The following is an 18146-nucleotide window of genomic DNA, read 5'->3' as shown; positions in this document are numbered from 1 at the left end:
CGTCTGGCTGCTTCTTGTTTAGGACGCACGGTGTTGTGCGTACAAATCGACCTTGCAAACATCACAGCGAGGTGACGGCGATCATGTATTTATTGCGCTTGTGTTGCTAGCGCAACATTCACTGAGATGGAACGGCAGCTTCCAGCAACATTCTTATGGAGGTGAATAACACGGCCCACAAGGACGCTTCTCGCTGGCATCTGCATGAAGCCGGCGTGTTGCTTCGAACAAAAGGATAAAGGCTTTCATGTTTGCTAGCGCTGCAACGCAAACAAGTAAACCAAAACAAAACACGGACATTTGCATGTGACATAAGAGCTCTCACCTTCTTCTACAAGCATCCTTCAAGTGTCGCCATGCTCCTCCACGATGCCAAAGTCACTTTTCAATGATATGTGTCCCTGAAGCCTGTTTACAGCACCAAACGTGACTTGTTTGCCTTATGGCGCTCAAACGCTCGCTCCACATGAAGGAAGGACCTCCTTCCTCGTGGAGATCATAACGCCTCTGAGCTGCCACCGGTTTACGGACAATGGCTTTAGAAAAAAAAAGCTTCACTACATGTCTTAAACTGCAACTATCTGTCAGTCAGCTTCAAGTGTGGCAGCTGTAAGTTTCATCATTTAGAACAGGGGTTACCAACGTGGTGCCCGTGGGCACCAGGTAGCCCCCATGACCACATAAGGTGCCGGCAAGCCTGCTTTTCATTCAGGTTTTCAGTTAATAATGAAAGAACAGTAGAAAAAAATGCATTGTGAAATACAACATGTGAGTTGTGGACACCAGCATTTTGTTCATGTTCTGGTAATACAAGCATATTCGCTTTGTTTGGGTTTAAAATAAGCTCTGAAAATAAATGTTACAAAAATGAGTAGCTCTTGGCCTTTTTAATTTTGTAAAAGTAGCTCTCACGAGGAAGAACGTTGGTGACCCCTGATTTAGAATATGCGAGCCTAGCATGTTCAAATGTTAGCTTGTAGCTAGTGTGGCTAATGTTAATGCTAAACAATCACGCTAGGAATGGGCTTGTTGCCCATTTGCGTCGTCATTTTCAAGGCGCAAACTCTTAAGGAAAAGCCTGCCACACTGTGGTTAGCGCTACTTCTAGCATGGATTGCAACGTCTTCTTCCTGATTGGTCAGTCCGTACATGACTGACACCTATTGGAATCAAATGGAAGTGAAGCCGTCCAAATTGTGGCTCTTGTCTTGCGTTCCAAACTGCTGCCAAGTAGGATATGGCACATTTGAAAGGCTTCGCTACACATCTTAAAATGCATCTAAAATGAGCCCTGCCAGCTAACCGTCAGTCAGCTACAGACGTGGGAGCTCCAATCATTGAGTCTTGAATGAACATCATACTTCCATCCTTCCCTCACGCGTGAACAAGACTGAGGTTCTTCATCTCCTCCACTTGGGGCAGGGTTGCATCCCTGATGGCACTCCACCCTTTGGAGCCGAACTTGGAGGTGCTGGTTCCCATTCCAGCCGCTGCCAGGAGATCCAGTGAGAGTTGAAGATGATGAAGCCAACAAGACCACATCATCTGCAAAAAGCAGAGCCCCAATCCCGCAGCCGCCAAAAAACGGATCCCCCCAACGCCCCGGCAGCGTCTAGACATTCTGTCCATAAAAGTCATGAACCGGTGACAAGGGGCAGGACAACCCCCACTGGAAACGAGACCAAGCTCCGGTCACACAGGCAGAAAACTGCCTGGATTTGGTGGTCCAGTAGCCCACTCTCCTGCAGTACGCCCGACAGGACTCCTCAAGGGACATGGTCGAACACTGAATCCAAGTCCACAGAATGCCCTAAGCTCCCATGCAGCCTCAAGGACCCTGCCGAGAATGTAGACCTGGTCCGCAGTTCCAGGACCAGGACCACAACCTGTATTTTGTGGACTACAAGTTGCTCCGAAGTATAAGTACATCAGTTGACAAATGCATCATGAAGAATTGCACTGGACTATAAGTTGCATTTCACAAAATTCCAGAGCAAGAACAGACTTTTAATGTGAAAAGGCAGGTTATCCAACTACACAACAACAGGCCCAATAGGTGTCGGCACACAATAGCAACTCCGCTACACAACAGCATAAGGAACATACCTGGGAGGCTGAATAGGCTAAATCAACACAACAAGCCAGCGAGTCCAACAAGTAAGTTCACCAAGCTTCCGATTTCACCCTACATGGCTGCTATTGTCACAAGGTTGCAGCTCCCCCCCACGGCTGTCAATGCTGGTAGACTATGTTGTGTTATTAGTGAAATACAAGTCATGTAGTATTGTGGTCCCTAGGTGGCAGTAATGACACAAGACATTAGCTTACATGACATTACCTTAGCACTGCACGAAGTCATCAAGTCACCCATGTTATGTCCCACATCACAGAGTGAAAAAAAGTTCTCCTCCCATCCTGTGTGGAAGTGGTAAGTTTCGAGCTACTTAAGTTTCAAAGAAATAAATTTGAGTCGAACTGGCTAGCTCACTGCAGCGTACTAGTTGCGCAATATGATGTCAACAAAGAATAATAGGAGTGTAAAGGTGACTATAGGGGTGTTATCTACCTACCTAACTACCTACCTATCAATCTATCGATCTACCTACCTACCTACCTACCTATCTACCTACCTACCTACCTACCTACCTACCTATCTATCAATCTATCAATCTATCGATCTACCTACCTACCTACCTACCTACCTACCTACCTACCTACCTGTCTACCTACCTACCTACCTACCTACCTACCTACCTACCTACCTATCTACCTATCTACCTACCTACCTACCTACCTACTTACCTACCTACCTACCTACCTACCTATCTATCAATCTATTAATCTATCGATCTACCTACCTACCTACCTACTTACCTACCTACCTACCTACCTACCTATCTATCAATCTATCAATCTATCGATCTACCTACCTACCTACCTACCTACCTACCTACATACCTACCTACCTACCTATCTATCAATCTATCAATCTATCGATCTACCTACCTACCTACCTACCTACCTACCTATCTATCAATCTATCGATCTACCTACCTACCTACTTACCTACCTACCTATCTACCTACCTGCCTACCTACCTATCTACCTACCTACCTACCTACCTACCTACCTACCTATCAATCTATCGATCTGCCTACCTACCTACCTACCTACCTACCTACCTATCTATCAATCTATCGATCTACCTACCTACCTACTTACCTACCTACCTACCTACCTACCTACCTGCCTACCTACCTACCTATCTACCTATCTACCTACCCACCTACCTACCTACCTACCTACCTACCTACCTACCTACCTATCTACCTATCTACCTACCTACCTACCTACCTACCTAACCACCTACCTACCTATCAATCTATCGATCTGCCTACCTACCTACCTACCTACCTACCTACCTACCTTTCTATCAATCTATCGATCTACCTACCTACCTACTTACCTACCTACCTACCTACCTACCTACCTACCTGCCTACCTACCTACCTATCTACCTACCCACCTACCTACCTACCTACCTACCTACCTACCTGCCTACCTACCTACCTATCTACCTATCTACCTACCCACCTACCTACCTACCTACCTACCTACCTATCTACCTATCTACCTACCTACCTACCTACCTACCTAACTACCTACCTATCTACCTACCTACCTACCCACCTACCTACCTACCTACCTACCTACCTACCTACCCACCTACCTACCCACCTACCTACCTACCTACCTACCTACCTACCTGCCTACCTACCTACCTACCTATCTACCTATCTACCTACCCACCTACCTACCCACCTACCTACCCACCTACCTACCTACTTACCTACCTACCTACCTACCTACCCACCTACCTACCCACCTACCTACCTACCTACCTATCTACCTACCTACCTACCTACCTACCCACCTACCTACCTACCTACCTACCTACCTATCTACCTACCTACCTACCTACCCACCTACCCACCTACCTACCTACCTACCTACCTACCTACCTACCTACTACTACTACTTAGCCTCCAATATATTTCTCCAGTTTGATGTTTTCTTCCAGCTGGAAAGCACGTCGGTATGTGTTGCTCGTTAGCACGGCAGCTAGCGTCCCTCATGCCTTAGTGATCCATTAACACCCACCACACCATTCTTCCATCTCTCCATTGCCCCCCCACCCCATCTCTCCTATCCCCCCCTTCCATCCGTGCGCCTCTCTCTCAAGAAAACTCTGGTGGGAAAGCTGCTGAAATATTTATTGATCTGTTTTTGCCACTTTTATTTAACCCCCCAACCCCATGCCCACCAACCCGACCCCCCTTGCCAGAACCTCAGGCACACAACATGGAGTCATTACTTGCGCATCAGTTGCACACAGCAGTGTACCTGTGTCAACAAAAACACCAAAAAAAGAGTCAGCGCTCGCAGGTGGAAGGCAAACGCCAGAACCCTCGGCTTCGGGTCGACGGCGGGGATCCCACGCGGGGCCTTGAAAGGCCGAGGTGCTGTCCTCGTACGTGCCTGCTAGGATAGGCCGCTTGGTGCAGGGCTTCTCCAACGCTGTCATCCCGGGACCACAGCTTCATGTCCCAAGGCTCATTCAGCGGGTCCGCTTTTGTTGAAGTCTTTTCATCTGCCTCGTTTTACACTTTTTCTCGAGTCCAAAGTGCATTTTGCAGGGATTTATGAAGGCGTTTTGTGGAGTAAATAAGGAGGAAGATGACTACATTCAACATATTTTACGATGGATCTGTGACCCACTGAGCCACCAGTTGAGACGGGCTGGTTTGGAGGAATGCGGATGTTCTCTTCCTGCCATGAAGAATGAAATGACACGCTGTCTGTTTCATACACACTTCGTGGTACACACCAAAGACAGCGCAATCATGGATGGCATTACCATCTAAGCCTTCGCCATCCATCCGCTGGCGACTTCCTGGTCTTCTGGTAATGAGCACAGGGAGGGAAGCGGGACCCTCATCCTTGGCGGCTCCCTCGGGGGTGACGAACCGCCCGCGCTAATCTCAAGTGCCTTTCCACCGACGCTAACTCGCCCCTCTCTCTTTGGCAAGAAGAAGACGACATGGGTCACCCGTTTCATTCCAGTCCCACTCTGGAGAGCTTCACTTGATTGTCTGCTGATCACAACGATCGATAACACCTCATGAAGGATACAGTATCACTCATTTATTATATTTTAGTAGTATTATTATAGTATTATATTATCATATTATGATGTTATTATTAATGATTATTAGCATTATGATGTTATTATTGATGAATATTAGTATTATGATGTTATTGTTCCTGTTGTTGGGCCAGTCAGGTCTGGTGTGTGTCACTGGCGACACCTAGTGGCCAGTCTAGACGACACTTCATCAACGTCTTTAAATGCCTTCCTCTCCGTTGGTGTTTTAGTTCATTTAGCCGTTTTCGTGCTGGAAAACATTTAATTTAGGTAAAAAAAATATATACGTAATATTTGAATATCATTTCTGAAGGGACGTCTTTCTGAAACGGAGTGAAAATGTTGAAGCGTGAGGGACGCGTGTATGCTAATCTAAAATCAAGATGACTGCTGTGAACGGCAAAGGTGTGGGGATCATCTCTACTTGAACTTTATCGTCCTCATCACCTGCTTCAAAAAAGCGGTTAAAAGTGGTCACACGTTATAAAATAAAACAATTCACCGTCTGGCTACAAAAGATCATAAAATAACCGAATTTGAGAATTAGCGTCGGATCATAAAACGATGGCAGTAACAGCTGTGGCTGTAGGCAGCCTCCTGATGGTGGCGGCCAGCTAGCTCTGCATGCGCTGTAAAACGTTGTCTGCCAAGACGATCTCGTCACCACGTCCAACCCGAGCCGCCACGGTTGTGGGGACGCTAACGAGGTCGGGTTTGTTTCCGTCTTTCAAGAGAAATATTCATGGCAGCTTTCATTTCCTCATCAAAGACGGGGAGAGATTGCATGAGCATATTCAAGCTTGATGAGTCATCGCTGTCTGACTCCTTTCAAGAACATCTGGACTCATTTCAAAGTCATTAAAGCTTTCCCCAAAAAAATAAAAAAGTAGAAATCTCACGCGGCCTTAATGGCAGCGGCGCTATCTTACTTAGCTCCGCCCTGTAAGAGTGATAAACGAGATTTCTCATCTTCCATCTCTTCTGCTTTTGTCAAAATGCTGCTGGACATTCACCAAGGTGCAGCTGCAGCGAGGCGGTGAAGGAAACGGGGGAACGCTCGAGGCTTGCTAACACTTTCACCCTCGTCACCGCCGCTCTTGACTCGGAACGGCGGCACTCGTGCACTCAAAAACGACACGGAGGACCTCACAGGAAGGAACCTCCAGATTAGGAGCACCAGGCATCTTCTCATGCCGGCTTAAGACTCACATATGCGGAAGGACTTGTTCACTTAGCCTGTTGCTGCTGGCTAAATTCAAAAGAGAAACGCAGCTAACACAGCAGTCATTGTAAAACTGTTACTTAAAGTGCGAGTTCAGTGAGTCGGGTAGGTGGACTTGTCACTCAAGTCTGTGACTTTCTCGGATGACGAAGACGCCGCATTTAGACGCCGCTGAATCGTAGGCGCACGTTGTTGTTGCTGGCTGTTGGTTTAATTTATTTCGAACACGCATATGTCCGAAAAGGAGTAGGAAGAAGCAGAGCTTATTTAATCCTACCCCCTCTTCGTAGCACATCAATTGCTAATACATGTGTGTACATACAAACACTTGCATACATATATATATATACACCTACATCTGCACCTACACAAGTACGCACATTTTTACATATACAGTATACAGGTACACAAATGATAAAAAAAAAAAAAAAAGTTTTTTTTTTTTCCCTTTCTCCATTTTTCCTCCTTCTCCTTTCCTTTTCCCTTTCTATTTATCCTGTCCTTCCTCTCCTGTTGATATCCACATCGTCTTTAGTGTTGCACTGCTAGTGACGCTGGGTTTGTATACAAGAGTTCCTTTTATTAATTATGTCTGTGGAATGTAGTCCTTCTCTGTCTTGTAGGGTGTTTCCTCCATTATGCTTATTATCATAGTAATATAATGTTTAATATGCATCCAGATCACTGATATCTTGGACAACAAGCACTCTTGCGACTCCTGGACTTCCGTTTAGTTTGATGTAGATTTTCCCGTTAGTGCTCCAAGTGTTTTGAATCTTTCCTTGCTTCCTCAGGTCTCGTGCTTTCCTGGCGATGTCGGAATTGCGTTTTGTGAGATGCTAATTGCGTTTTGTGAGATGCTCTGTGAGATGCTCACGTCACCGCCATGTTGGATGTGGCAAGAGAGAACGGGGAAGATCCCTAACTCACGTCGTGCATGGAATTCTACCAGCCGCTTTACAGCCCAAACAAGACCGTTCACGTCGCAGAACACAAGCACAAAATTCTGTTCAAATTCTTTTTCATGTTTAGTTTTCATTTTTGTGTGATTTGCAAGCATTCAGTTATCTTGTTCTTCCTCATTGCCTTCATGAAGTCCTCTAAACGCACCTTGGAGGTGGGATGATGCAGGCAGCTTGAAAAAACATTTACACAAATGCAATTCATGAAATAAAGAACTATAAAGATTTTTAAAAGACGAATACAAGTGTAACAATAATAATAAGTGGATAAAAAAAATACTAAAAAAATAAAAACAAAATAAAAAAGACTTCAATAAAAATGCAAAAAAAAACAAAAATAAAAATAACTTAACGATAAATAAAAAAGAAAATTTACTGAAATAAAAGTGTAAATAATAATAAAATCAATTGGCTTAAATAAGTAAGAAAATAAAAACAAACAAACAAAAATGGCTGAAATAAAAGTGTAAATAATAAAATACAAATAAAAATGACTTAATTGAAAGTGTAAATAGTAATAAAATACAAATAAAATGAATTAAGTTTTTAAACAAATTTCAAAAAACTTACTGAAATAAGTGTATATTATAATAAAACAATTAAAAATGACTTCAATAAAAGTATACAAAAATAAGAAATAAATACCAATACAGTAGTACCTCGCATAAGGTAAACCTCCTTTTACATAAATTCCACTGAACGTAAAGAATTTATGTCAAGTTTTTGCTTCGTATTACAGAAGAAATTCAATATAACATAAAGCGTCAAGTCAGTGCAAGTTTTTTTTTTTTTTCAATCAACTTTATTAATGCCTCAAGTCGGTGCAAGTTCAGACTAACACTTGGTGACCTTCTGACGCATCACGCTCTCATTGGCTGATTTTCGGGGCACCGCCTACGCTCTCATCTCATTGGCTGATTATCGGGGCACCGCCTACGCTCTCATCTCATTGGCTGATTATCGGGGCACCGCCTACGCTCTCATCTCATTGGCTGATTTTCGGGGCACCACCTACGCTCTCATCTCATTGGCTGATTATCGGGCCACTGCCTACGCTCTCATCTCATTGGCTGACTTATACAGCACGTACGTGAGTTTGTGTGAGAGACAGGCTTCTCCCTTCCTCTTCATAGTATTGTATTGTACTGTATTTGTACTTTATTTATCCCACAGCGGGGAAATTCACTTGTTACAGCAGCAAGCAAGATACGCAAGTAACGAATACATAGTGACTACAACATGGTTCAGGTGGTGCAGGTGTTGTAGAGCCTGACAGCGGTCGGTATGAAGGACCTGCGGAACCTCTCCTTCTTACACCGTGGGTGTAACAGTCTGCTGCTGAAGGAGCTGCTAAGGGAACCCACAGTGTAATGTAGCGGGTGAGAGGTGTTGTCCATGATGGATGTCAGCTTAGCCAACATCCTTCTCTCCCTCACTTCCTCCACGGAGTCCAGAGGACCGTCCAGGACAGAGATGGCTCTCCTGATCAGTCTATTGATCCTGCTCCTGTCCCTGTCCGTGCTGCCCCCTCTCCAGCAGCCCCCAGCGTAGAAGATGGCTGAGGCCACCACAGAGTCATAAAAGGTCCGTAAAAGAGTCCTGCACACACCAAAGGACCTCAGTCTCCTCAGCAGGTGGAGGCGACTCTGGCCCTTCTTGTAGAGGGCGTGGGTGTTGACGGTTGGTTGTAGTCGCGCTGCAACTAGTTGATTGTTTTTGTTACCTTATTTTATATTGCAATGTTACTCTACTATGTTTATGCTAATGTTTTCTTATATTTTCCCACCATATTTGGTGGACTTTGAATATTTTGAAGTGTTAAAGGGGTGAGTTTGGGAAGATCTTGGAACGGATTAGGCTATTTACATGTATTTTACGCTTCGTATAACATAAAAACCCTGTAACATAAAGGTTCTCGGAACAGATTATTTACGTTGTCGGGGCGTCTACTGTACAAAAGACGAGTTGAGTGCGGTTGAGAGCCCCTGCTTTAGAGTAGTACAGCTTGTCTTGCAGTATATCCACTGAAAATGAAGATTCATCACTCTGGTGCGTTTGGTGACCAAATATAGCACACACACACACACACACACACACACACACACGCACACACACACACACACACACACACACACACACACGAATGATAAAGCCCATGAAAGGATTCCCTGGGAGGAATCTGTCCATCGCGTCCCAACTGGAAAAGAAGCTTCATCCATTCTTCATGGATGCTTTGTTTATTAGGTGAACACCAACACATACTTCATGGAAAAGCTGCTTGGGTTCGGCTTTGGTCTTGGACCGTTTTGGAACGCATGGATGAGGATAAGATGAGCAGAGTTAAAAGATGGAATACGAAGGTGCGTGCACGTTACTCGGCTTCATTTATTGATCAAGCAGTGATCACGCGGTCCCTCCAAGCTACATGCTCGCTGTTATAAAAAAGCGGGGGTGGGGGGCGGGGTCACCAGTCATGATTGGTCCCGCCTCCCCATTGCAGAAGAGCGGAGAGAGCTGAGATGCAATCTTTGTGTTCCCGCCGAGCTTTCTGTGTTTGCGTGCGTCCTGCGGCGCCATCCGTCTGCTCGCCGCCACCGAGCGTGACCGCCGGCCGGCCCCTCGTGCTCCATGGCTGGGGGGGGCCGCCCACTGCTGGTTGTTAACCTCACATCTTATTGCACTGACACATCAATTACTGTTATTAAGGGTGGGGGTAATTTATTTATAGATTGATTTCCCACAGGACGGGGGTGGGACTAATTGTGGCTGTGTGTGTGCGTGTGTGTGTGTGCGTGTGCGTGTGAGTGTGTGTGTGGTTTTTTGTTAGTTTTTTTTTTTTCCTTGTGTAGATGAAGAGGTGGGGGCGTGAGCTTAATTACAGCGCAATGCTGAGTACGTCTTGCAAAACTAATAAACATGCAGGGGGGCGTCCCACAGCATGCCGACGGCGCTGGGGGAGGATGCGATGACGGATGGAGAAGAGAATTTTGTGGATTCCATTCCACAAAACCAAGCAAGGTGGCTCAGTTTCACTTTTGAAGGGCAGCTAAAACCGCTCAAATCAGCTGGAGATGTTGTCCCTTTGCACAAGAGTCTACGTGGATAAAAGCGCTTCTTTTAGCGTTGACGTTTTCTGACTGATATGCTTATGAATCAGAAACGGTGCGTCATGCTGACACCTGCTGGCTTGCAGTGGAACTGCAACAACCACAACACGCAAACTCGTGCTTCACGTCTTGCTTGGAAAGCAGGACTGGGCCCCCCGGGAACTTCTCAGCTAGTGTGTTAAAAAAAAAAGGCTTCGCTACACGTCTTAAAATGTAGCCTGGGGTGCTGTCAACTTTCCGTGAGAGTACACAAAAAAAAAATTTGTGATGAATTGTAGGCTTTTTATTCATCAGTGGTGCATGCGTGCTGGACATTCTTCTGTATTATTTACAAATAACTGCCAACTCCACAAAGATGGAATAAAACGTCTGTTTTCACATTAAAAGTATTTTAAAAGTCTATTGTTTGGATGAAACATCTGCACGTTTGCCAGCCACCAATGCTGAATGCAAACGTTGCCAGAAGTGTATAAAGTACACAACAGCACTTCTTGGGGACACACACGCGCACACACCCCCTCCCTAAAAGCACTTTTAAGGTGCGTATATTCCAGCATCAAGGCTAACTTGCTTGTGTACTAAAAATTTGAACTGTTTTTCCTATTGGCCTGTGGCACATCCTAAAAACATCACTTCACTTCACAAACAACAGCAAAAATGGAAACCTCAGCAGTAATACCACAAAAATAAAGTCAAAATATTATGAGAAATAAAGTTGCCGTTTTAAAAGAATAATCCGGTAATATTATCAGAAAAAATTATAACATTTTAGTCATAAAATAAAAAATAAACTAAAAATTAGGTGGAACATTAGGTGAGGGTAATTCTATTATTATTATTATTATTATTATTATAGGAATAATTTTTGTTAAATCACAAAAAAGAGAACAAAAGCATGATATGACAAAGCTGTACACAGAAATACATACGTACTTCCCCACATTACTCACTGAGTTAACCAGGGTGTTATTATGTTGTTGGTTTTATTACAGCGACAGTGATATCAGCAGTATGACTATAGGTTTTTTTTACAATGATGTGCATTACAGTTATTATCATTCTGTTCACTATCATAGTTCATCATTTCATTACTACTATTATGTGTGACTGTTTCAATGCAGTATTATCATTGTGATCACTATCATAGTTCATCATTTCATTACTACTATTATGTGTGACTGTTTCAATGCAGTATTATCATTGTGATCACTATCATAGTTCATCATTTCATTACTACTATTATGTGTGACTGTTTCAATGCAGTATTATCATTGTGATCACTATCATAGTTCATCATTTCATTACTACTATTATGTGTGATTGTCATTGACAGCGTTGTCATTGTGGTTGTTGATATTGTTTTGTCCTTTGTCCTTATGTCCTTGTTCGTCTTTATAGTTGTCACAGACATTTATTTGCTGATGTAGTTCTGTATGTTTCTGTTGTTTTATTCTTGTTGTCACAATTGTTGTTGTTGCTGCTGTTGTCCTTGTCTCTTGTCTCTTTTTTTTTGTCCCCCTCACATCCCCCCCCTTTTCCTTTTCTGTTCTTCTCTGTCCCCTCCTGCTCCGGTCCGGTCGCTCCAAATTTGCTTAATAACAAGCATCAAAGTCAAATAAATTATGTATAACAGGGGAATTGTATATCACACTTCTCCCTGGCAGAGTAAAAAAAAAAAAAAAAAAAAAAAGAAATACAGTACATAGAAACTTCTAAGTAGGGATGTCCAATAATATCGGCATCAGCCCACATTTCAACACGGCCTCAGTGTGACCTCCTTCACTATTTGAGGTCACGTGCACTATTTCCTACGGCTGTCAATCAATTTCAAAATGAGAAATCCCACATCAGGACGCCTCGCATGCGTGCACGTCTCAGGGTGAATCATGCGCATGTCCTCCACTGCAATCAATCACGTCGCAGCTCCCATCCCGCCAGTCCACCTTTGACCCCTGCTGTCACCATGCGTCACCTTTGACCCTTCTTTTGGAGACAACTCCGCATGCTGCACAACTACACTTCGCGCACGCACGCACATACACACCCTCCCTTTCCCGCCAGCACCAGCACGCAGCGAGGATGTGCGTCGTGCGCGCAGGATGGCGGGTCATTCGTGTCACGTACAAAGCCCACCCGAGGACCCCCACTCCCCCTCCCCCTCCACAGTCTGTTATTTTGCTCCGAGTAAACATCTTAACATGCACCTCTCGTTGCACGCTTTGCGTCCTGGGTGTGCGCGCGCAGCATCGCTTTGTATGCACGAAGCGACCGCACAGGTAAAAGGTGCACGAGCAGCCCACTCATCAATATTCACCTCAAAGTACGTCTCATCTTACCTTTGCACAACACGAACAGCACCAAGCCGGCCAAGGTGGTCCACAAGCGGGGGCAGCTCATGATGACGACGATGACGATGAGGATGGAGTTGTCTTATCAAATCTCTTCTTCTTGTAATTATTCCCGTGGCACCCAAATGGATATTCTTCTACACGTGACCGCAGCCGAACATCAGCCTGGTCCACTTGTCGCCTTTTCCGATGCAGAGAGAGTCCGCACGATGTTTGTCTCGCCTGCCACACGTCAGCAAAGATAAAAACAAATATTCCACAGTCCGACTTTGGCGCTCGGTCCGGTAGAGCTGGAGATTGTTGCACAAAAAGGAAGCATCCAAACTTGACATGAACGTTTTCTTGTGGGTCCTGCGTCCTCCGCCTGTGCGTGTGAGTGCGTGTGTGTGAGTGTGCGCGTGTGTGTGTTGGTATGCAGCGCGCCTCGTCGCCCCTCAGCCCGCAGCGCTGCACGCCGAACGCGCACAAGGAGCCCCCGCGTGAGTGACAGGGCACCTCCCCCAATCAGCGTGGGTGCAGCAGGGAGGGGGCGGGGCTTGTGATCACAGAGGCCGGTCAAGAAGGTTGTCGTTGGCCAATCAGGGGAGTGCGCGATGCGAGCCTGTGCGCGTGTTAATGCTGTGTGATTTATTGCCAAGACTGTGGCGCTGCAGTACTCAGAGACAACAGACCACAGGAGGAGGGGGGGACATGCATCAGGATCGAGGAGGTGGGCAAGAAGGTCAGTTCAGTGCAGGTGGACTCAGGTGTGCAACCAGAAGAAGCTCTTTCATATGATGAACGCATTCTGGGGGTTATTATATGAAAGCAAGCACATCAGGACCTACAAACAACAATAAAGTTGTTCTGTTATTTGTTTTATTTCAATGAATCTGACATAACTTCACAACATAACTGGGTTTCACTCATGATCATAAAAACACCCACACAAGCAATACAGTATCAAAGATCCTCTACGTGACAGGAGCACTTTGGTATTTGTTCAAGTCACAATTATGAGTGTTGTGGTTAGTTTTGGAATCAAAAACAAAATGCTCTGAGAAACGTTCCCCAAAATAATCAATGACAGTTCAAAAACATTCAGCTCCAGCATCAACGTTTTTAACTGTCATGCAAGTGTAAAAAGAAGTCCACCACTGCAATATTCATGTTAAAATAATCAAATAGTCAAACGCTCCGCCTTTCATCACATGATGTTGCTAAAAGACATGAGCCAGTTCACACCTAACCCCGCCCACAGCTAACAGGAACAGGAAGTCACAGTATTGAGACTGACAACACATCCATATTCCATTGGTGTCATACAAACAACAATGCACCCAAACGCCAACCCCTGGAGCTGGTGGGGCACTGCCCCATCCAGCCATCCATTCTCTGTGCCGTTTATCCTCATTAGGGTCGCGGGGGTATGCTGGAGCCTATCCCAACTGAGTTCGGCGAAGGGCACATATAAACAAACAACCATTGACACTCACACTCATACGTACGGACCCGACGTGTTCTGGGAGTGTGGGAGGAAGCAGAGTACCCGCAGAAAACACACGCACACTCAGGGAGAACATGCCAACTCCACAGAGAGATGCCAATGGAGATTCCAACCCAGATCTTCCACATCTCCTGACTGTGTGGCCAACATGCTAACCACTGGGTCACCGTGCGGCCAGGGCGCCGCCCCTTGTGTGCTCCCAATGCCGAGAGATGGGGAACAATGTTTCGGTTGCGCCCCAGAAACACTGCATGTGTACAAATAGAAAATGTGAGGAATGTTCTAAATAAAATTGTCTTTGTTTGGGAGCACCGCGTCCTCATGAAGTTCCTGGATCAAACGTGGAAACACCTGACAAAGCGTGCGGCGTACATTTGCATTTCGCCTGAGAAAAATGAACAAAGACAATTGCTGGGAGTCACTGTCGACTGCAGCGCTTCCGTGGCAGCGGGCCTGCAGGAGCCCTGGCAGGGGGGTGGGAGATTTCTTCATTTCAGCAAAGAATGACACGTCAAACAGAAGACTTGCCCGTGTCACGACGCTTGCAGAGCACGGCACGCTTGCAGAGCACGGCACAAAGGCTTTCTGTGCTCAGACACTTTCAAACAAAAGCGCATACTGTCCAAGATGACGTGTCTGAAGGAAAAGTATGTGAAGGCTGCAGATGTCCCTGTTGGGGACACTTTGGAGTCAACTGGAGGAGCGCAGCCGTCCCAGGAGGGAGGTGACTAATCTCCTTCGCAACAAAGCAGAAGAGCCTTGTCGTATTTTAAAAAGTCGCTTCCTGCACGAGATGCTGGCGCTAATGGCTGAGTAACTGGGTGTAGTACGCAAGCTAAAACGTAGGAAGTGTTGAGGCTTTTACGGAGATGGAAGCCGACAGTAAAGACGCATGAGAGCACCGGCGGTTACTCGTGTAAGATTGTGACTTTAGGTCACATGACTCATGGCTGGATACACAAGTGACCTTGGGAAAGTGTTATTGTGCTCATCACAACATGCCTCACTCATTCTTCCAGTTATTAAGTCTTGTTCACACTCAGCAGAAAATCACCAATCACTGCCAGCTGAAGACGCACCTGTGATTGGACACATAACAGGTGTTTCCACTCCTCAGAGTTCCACGAGACATGGTGTCAGAAGTGGGATGCTGTTAGTCCATCCATAGAATGCCCAGTTGAAGAGACCTTTGGTACAGCTGACGGGGGGGGGGGGGGGGGGGGTACACAATGTGGCTACCATGCCAAAACTCCTGGTTCTTTGGCACCTTGGTCATTGTACCAGCCTTGGACTGCTACCACTACTACTACTTGAAGGGATAGTTGGGATTTTCATCAGCAGCGTCGTACACTAGAAGTCCTCACAATGACTTGCTTGGCACATTCTGATTCCCAAAGCCTCATCCTTCCTAAGTATTCTTCTTTGCACCTACAGTATATACTGCAGTAGTACGCTAATAGAATGCTCATCTTGTTCTGCTTTTCTGGTGTGTTATTATTTAGTCTGCTTTGTTTATCAAAACTGTCATTGATTTTTAAGAAGGAGCAAAAAAACGTACAATCATCTCAGTGTTTTGCTTGCGTCCCCGACAGCCATGAGCTGGAACAATAATGACGGGTTAATAAAGTGTTGTGGATATACTGTATGACAATATGCTATGAAGGGTCCTGAGAGACGGCCCCAAACCCTCCCACACAGACACAAACAAGATGAAAGCACATTTTCATGGAACATCAGTCTGTAGTGTAGTAGCACGCATATCTGTATCCATCATATTTATCATGACAGCAACACACAAACTTCTACTGTGGCCCGATGAAGAAGATTCCACAAACTGAAGTCCTGGTCTTAGATCTCTGACCTTTAAACAATCGGTTCTTCATTTCACCCGTGATGCTGTAGAAGCTGATTAAAGCAAGTCACATGATTATTCATCTCATCGCTCTCCTTATGCGCCAACATCCATCATTTCATCCGAGAACGCCGCTTGTACTTTGAACGGCATACGACGCCTGCATTTGCACTTAAATGTGCGGCGAGGCTATCAGTGTCTCAGCCTGAGCAGCCATCAGGCGCTCCGTCCCCGAGACACCTTGAGCGCCTGGGCTGAAATGATCGTCATTTCACACCCAATTAATAAAGTAGAAAGCAGACCTCGGCTCTAATGTCTGCTGTTGGCACCTCGTCTGCCAGGACAAACACGCAAGGACACCTTGCTGACTCCGTCTGGCGAAACGGGACACTTTGGGCAAACGTGGCCAATGGGAACACCATCCTAAAAGTTGCAGATGGCAGTTGAGAAGGATCACGCGAGGACGTGTGTGCACTAGGGGTGTAATGAGTCACCCAGACATCAATTGATATTCCAGTGATCCAACTGCATCCATCTGCGTCCAGCCCAGTTGCCATTCAGCACGACATATCAGGATCATATCGTTCTACAAGAACCGATATCGTCCTTGAATTGTATCGGCAACCGTGAATGTTGATACATTATTAAAAGGAATCGTTTCACCCCGAGTACTCACCTTGATCACGATGCAGTTTAAAGCTTTGCGTTTAATGGCATTGCACGGAGACGCCATGTGAGGCGCCAACAAATTCAACAAAGAAGAGCAGGACAATGGAGGACATCTTTCTTCTTGATGTGGTTCTTTATTGTTCCAGAAAACCTGCTTTGTCTTCCGCCCGGTCACATTGGTCTTAGGGAATCTTCATTGGCAGCGATTGGTGCATGTTTCTTTGTGGGCGGTGCCATAAAAATGATGCGTTTTGGCACCTTCCCCAACCTTTGACAAAGCAAATGGCAAGAAGTGACGGACAACAGCCCCAACTGTCCAAGGCTGCAGTGCGGAAACGAGGTGCCTCTGAGAACCCCCACTGACAGTGACTGAATTCCATTATCCCAAGTGGAGCAAGGAAGCAGAGCAACATGGCGGACTTGGCGAGATGGGACACTACGGATAAGGTGGAGCAAGAGGCTAGAGAGGAAATTGTGGCTGGGTGAGCTCGTCGTCTCGTAGAAACACGGAGGCGAGGAGGATGAGGGTTCCGGAAGGGAATTATAGATGGATTGATAAAGCGTAGCGCTGGAAAACCTCACTAAGTTAGCATGCTCTTCCTTTGGGGAGCAAACGATTGTTGTCATGGTTACTGCCAATGCTGCCGATGATTATTTCTTGTACTGAGGCGTCTGCGTCTGTGCCTGATTGTTTCTGCAACAAATGAATCAATCCATTTATGGATTTGTGTCTTTCAGGTGAAAAATGGTCCATCTAGTAATCTAGCGTTTGTATGTACTGTCGTCCCTTGTTTATTGCAGTTAACTGGTTGCAGGCCCAACTGTGATAAGTGAATTTCCGCAAAGTAGGATTCAATATTAACAAACAGAATATTTTGGCAGTTAAAGCAAAGAAAACCGTTTTTTATCATTATTAGAGCCACCGCAGGGACATAACAGACGGCCGCCACTAGCATAGAAAACTTACCACTTCCATATGGAATGAGGAGAACCTTTTTTGAATTTGATCTCCTTTACGAATATGTCATCTCCAGTATATTCTTGTGAGGACTCTACCGCTAAATGGTTTCATTTCATTTTCGTACTATAGCTTTTTCCAAAAGTTGCATCTATATTTTTTTTGTCTGTTTTTGTTTGTTTTTCATGATATTTCGACTGCAAAAATATATATATATCATATTTCTACTTTAGGCTTCTAAAATATAGCATTTTTTATATTTTATATTTTAATATATATTCCATTATATTTTATATTTTATTATGTTTTATTTTATATTATTATTATATTATCATG

General features: G+C 45.2%; 1 protein-coding gene across 1 annotated transcript in view; it reads right to left on the bottom strand.

The window, feature by feature from the left end:
* The window catches only part of iglon5 (IgLON family member 5), a 164739-nt gene extending 151451 nt beyond the window's left edge, over positions 1-13288 (bottom strand). The window contains exon 1 of the mRNA XM_054782835.1: positions 12834-13288. Coding sequence (XP_054638810.1) covers positions 12834-12894 — 61 coding nt within the window. The 5' untranslated portion in view covers positions 12895-13288. The remainder of the gene's footprint in view (positions 1-12833) is intronic.
* Between the last annotated feature and the right edge of the window lie 4858 nt (positions 13289-18146).

The sequence above is a fragment of the Dunckerocampus dactyliophorus genome, chromosome 7 (assembly GCF_027744805.1).
Source record: "Dunckerocampus dactyliophorus isolate RoL2022-P2 chromosome 7, RoL_Ddac_1.1, whole genome shotgun sequence".
NCBI classification, from domain to species: Eukaryota; Metazoa; Chordata; class Actinopteri; order Syngnathiformes; family Syngnathidae; genus Dunckerocampus; species Dunckerocampus dactyliophorus.
This window is presented reverse-complemented; position numbering and strand designations above follow the sequence as displayed.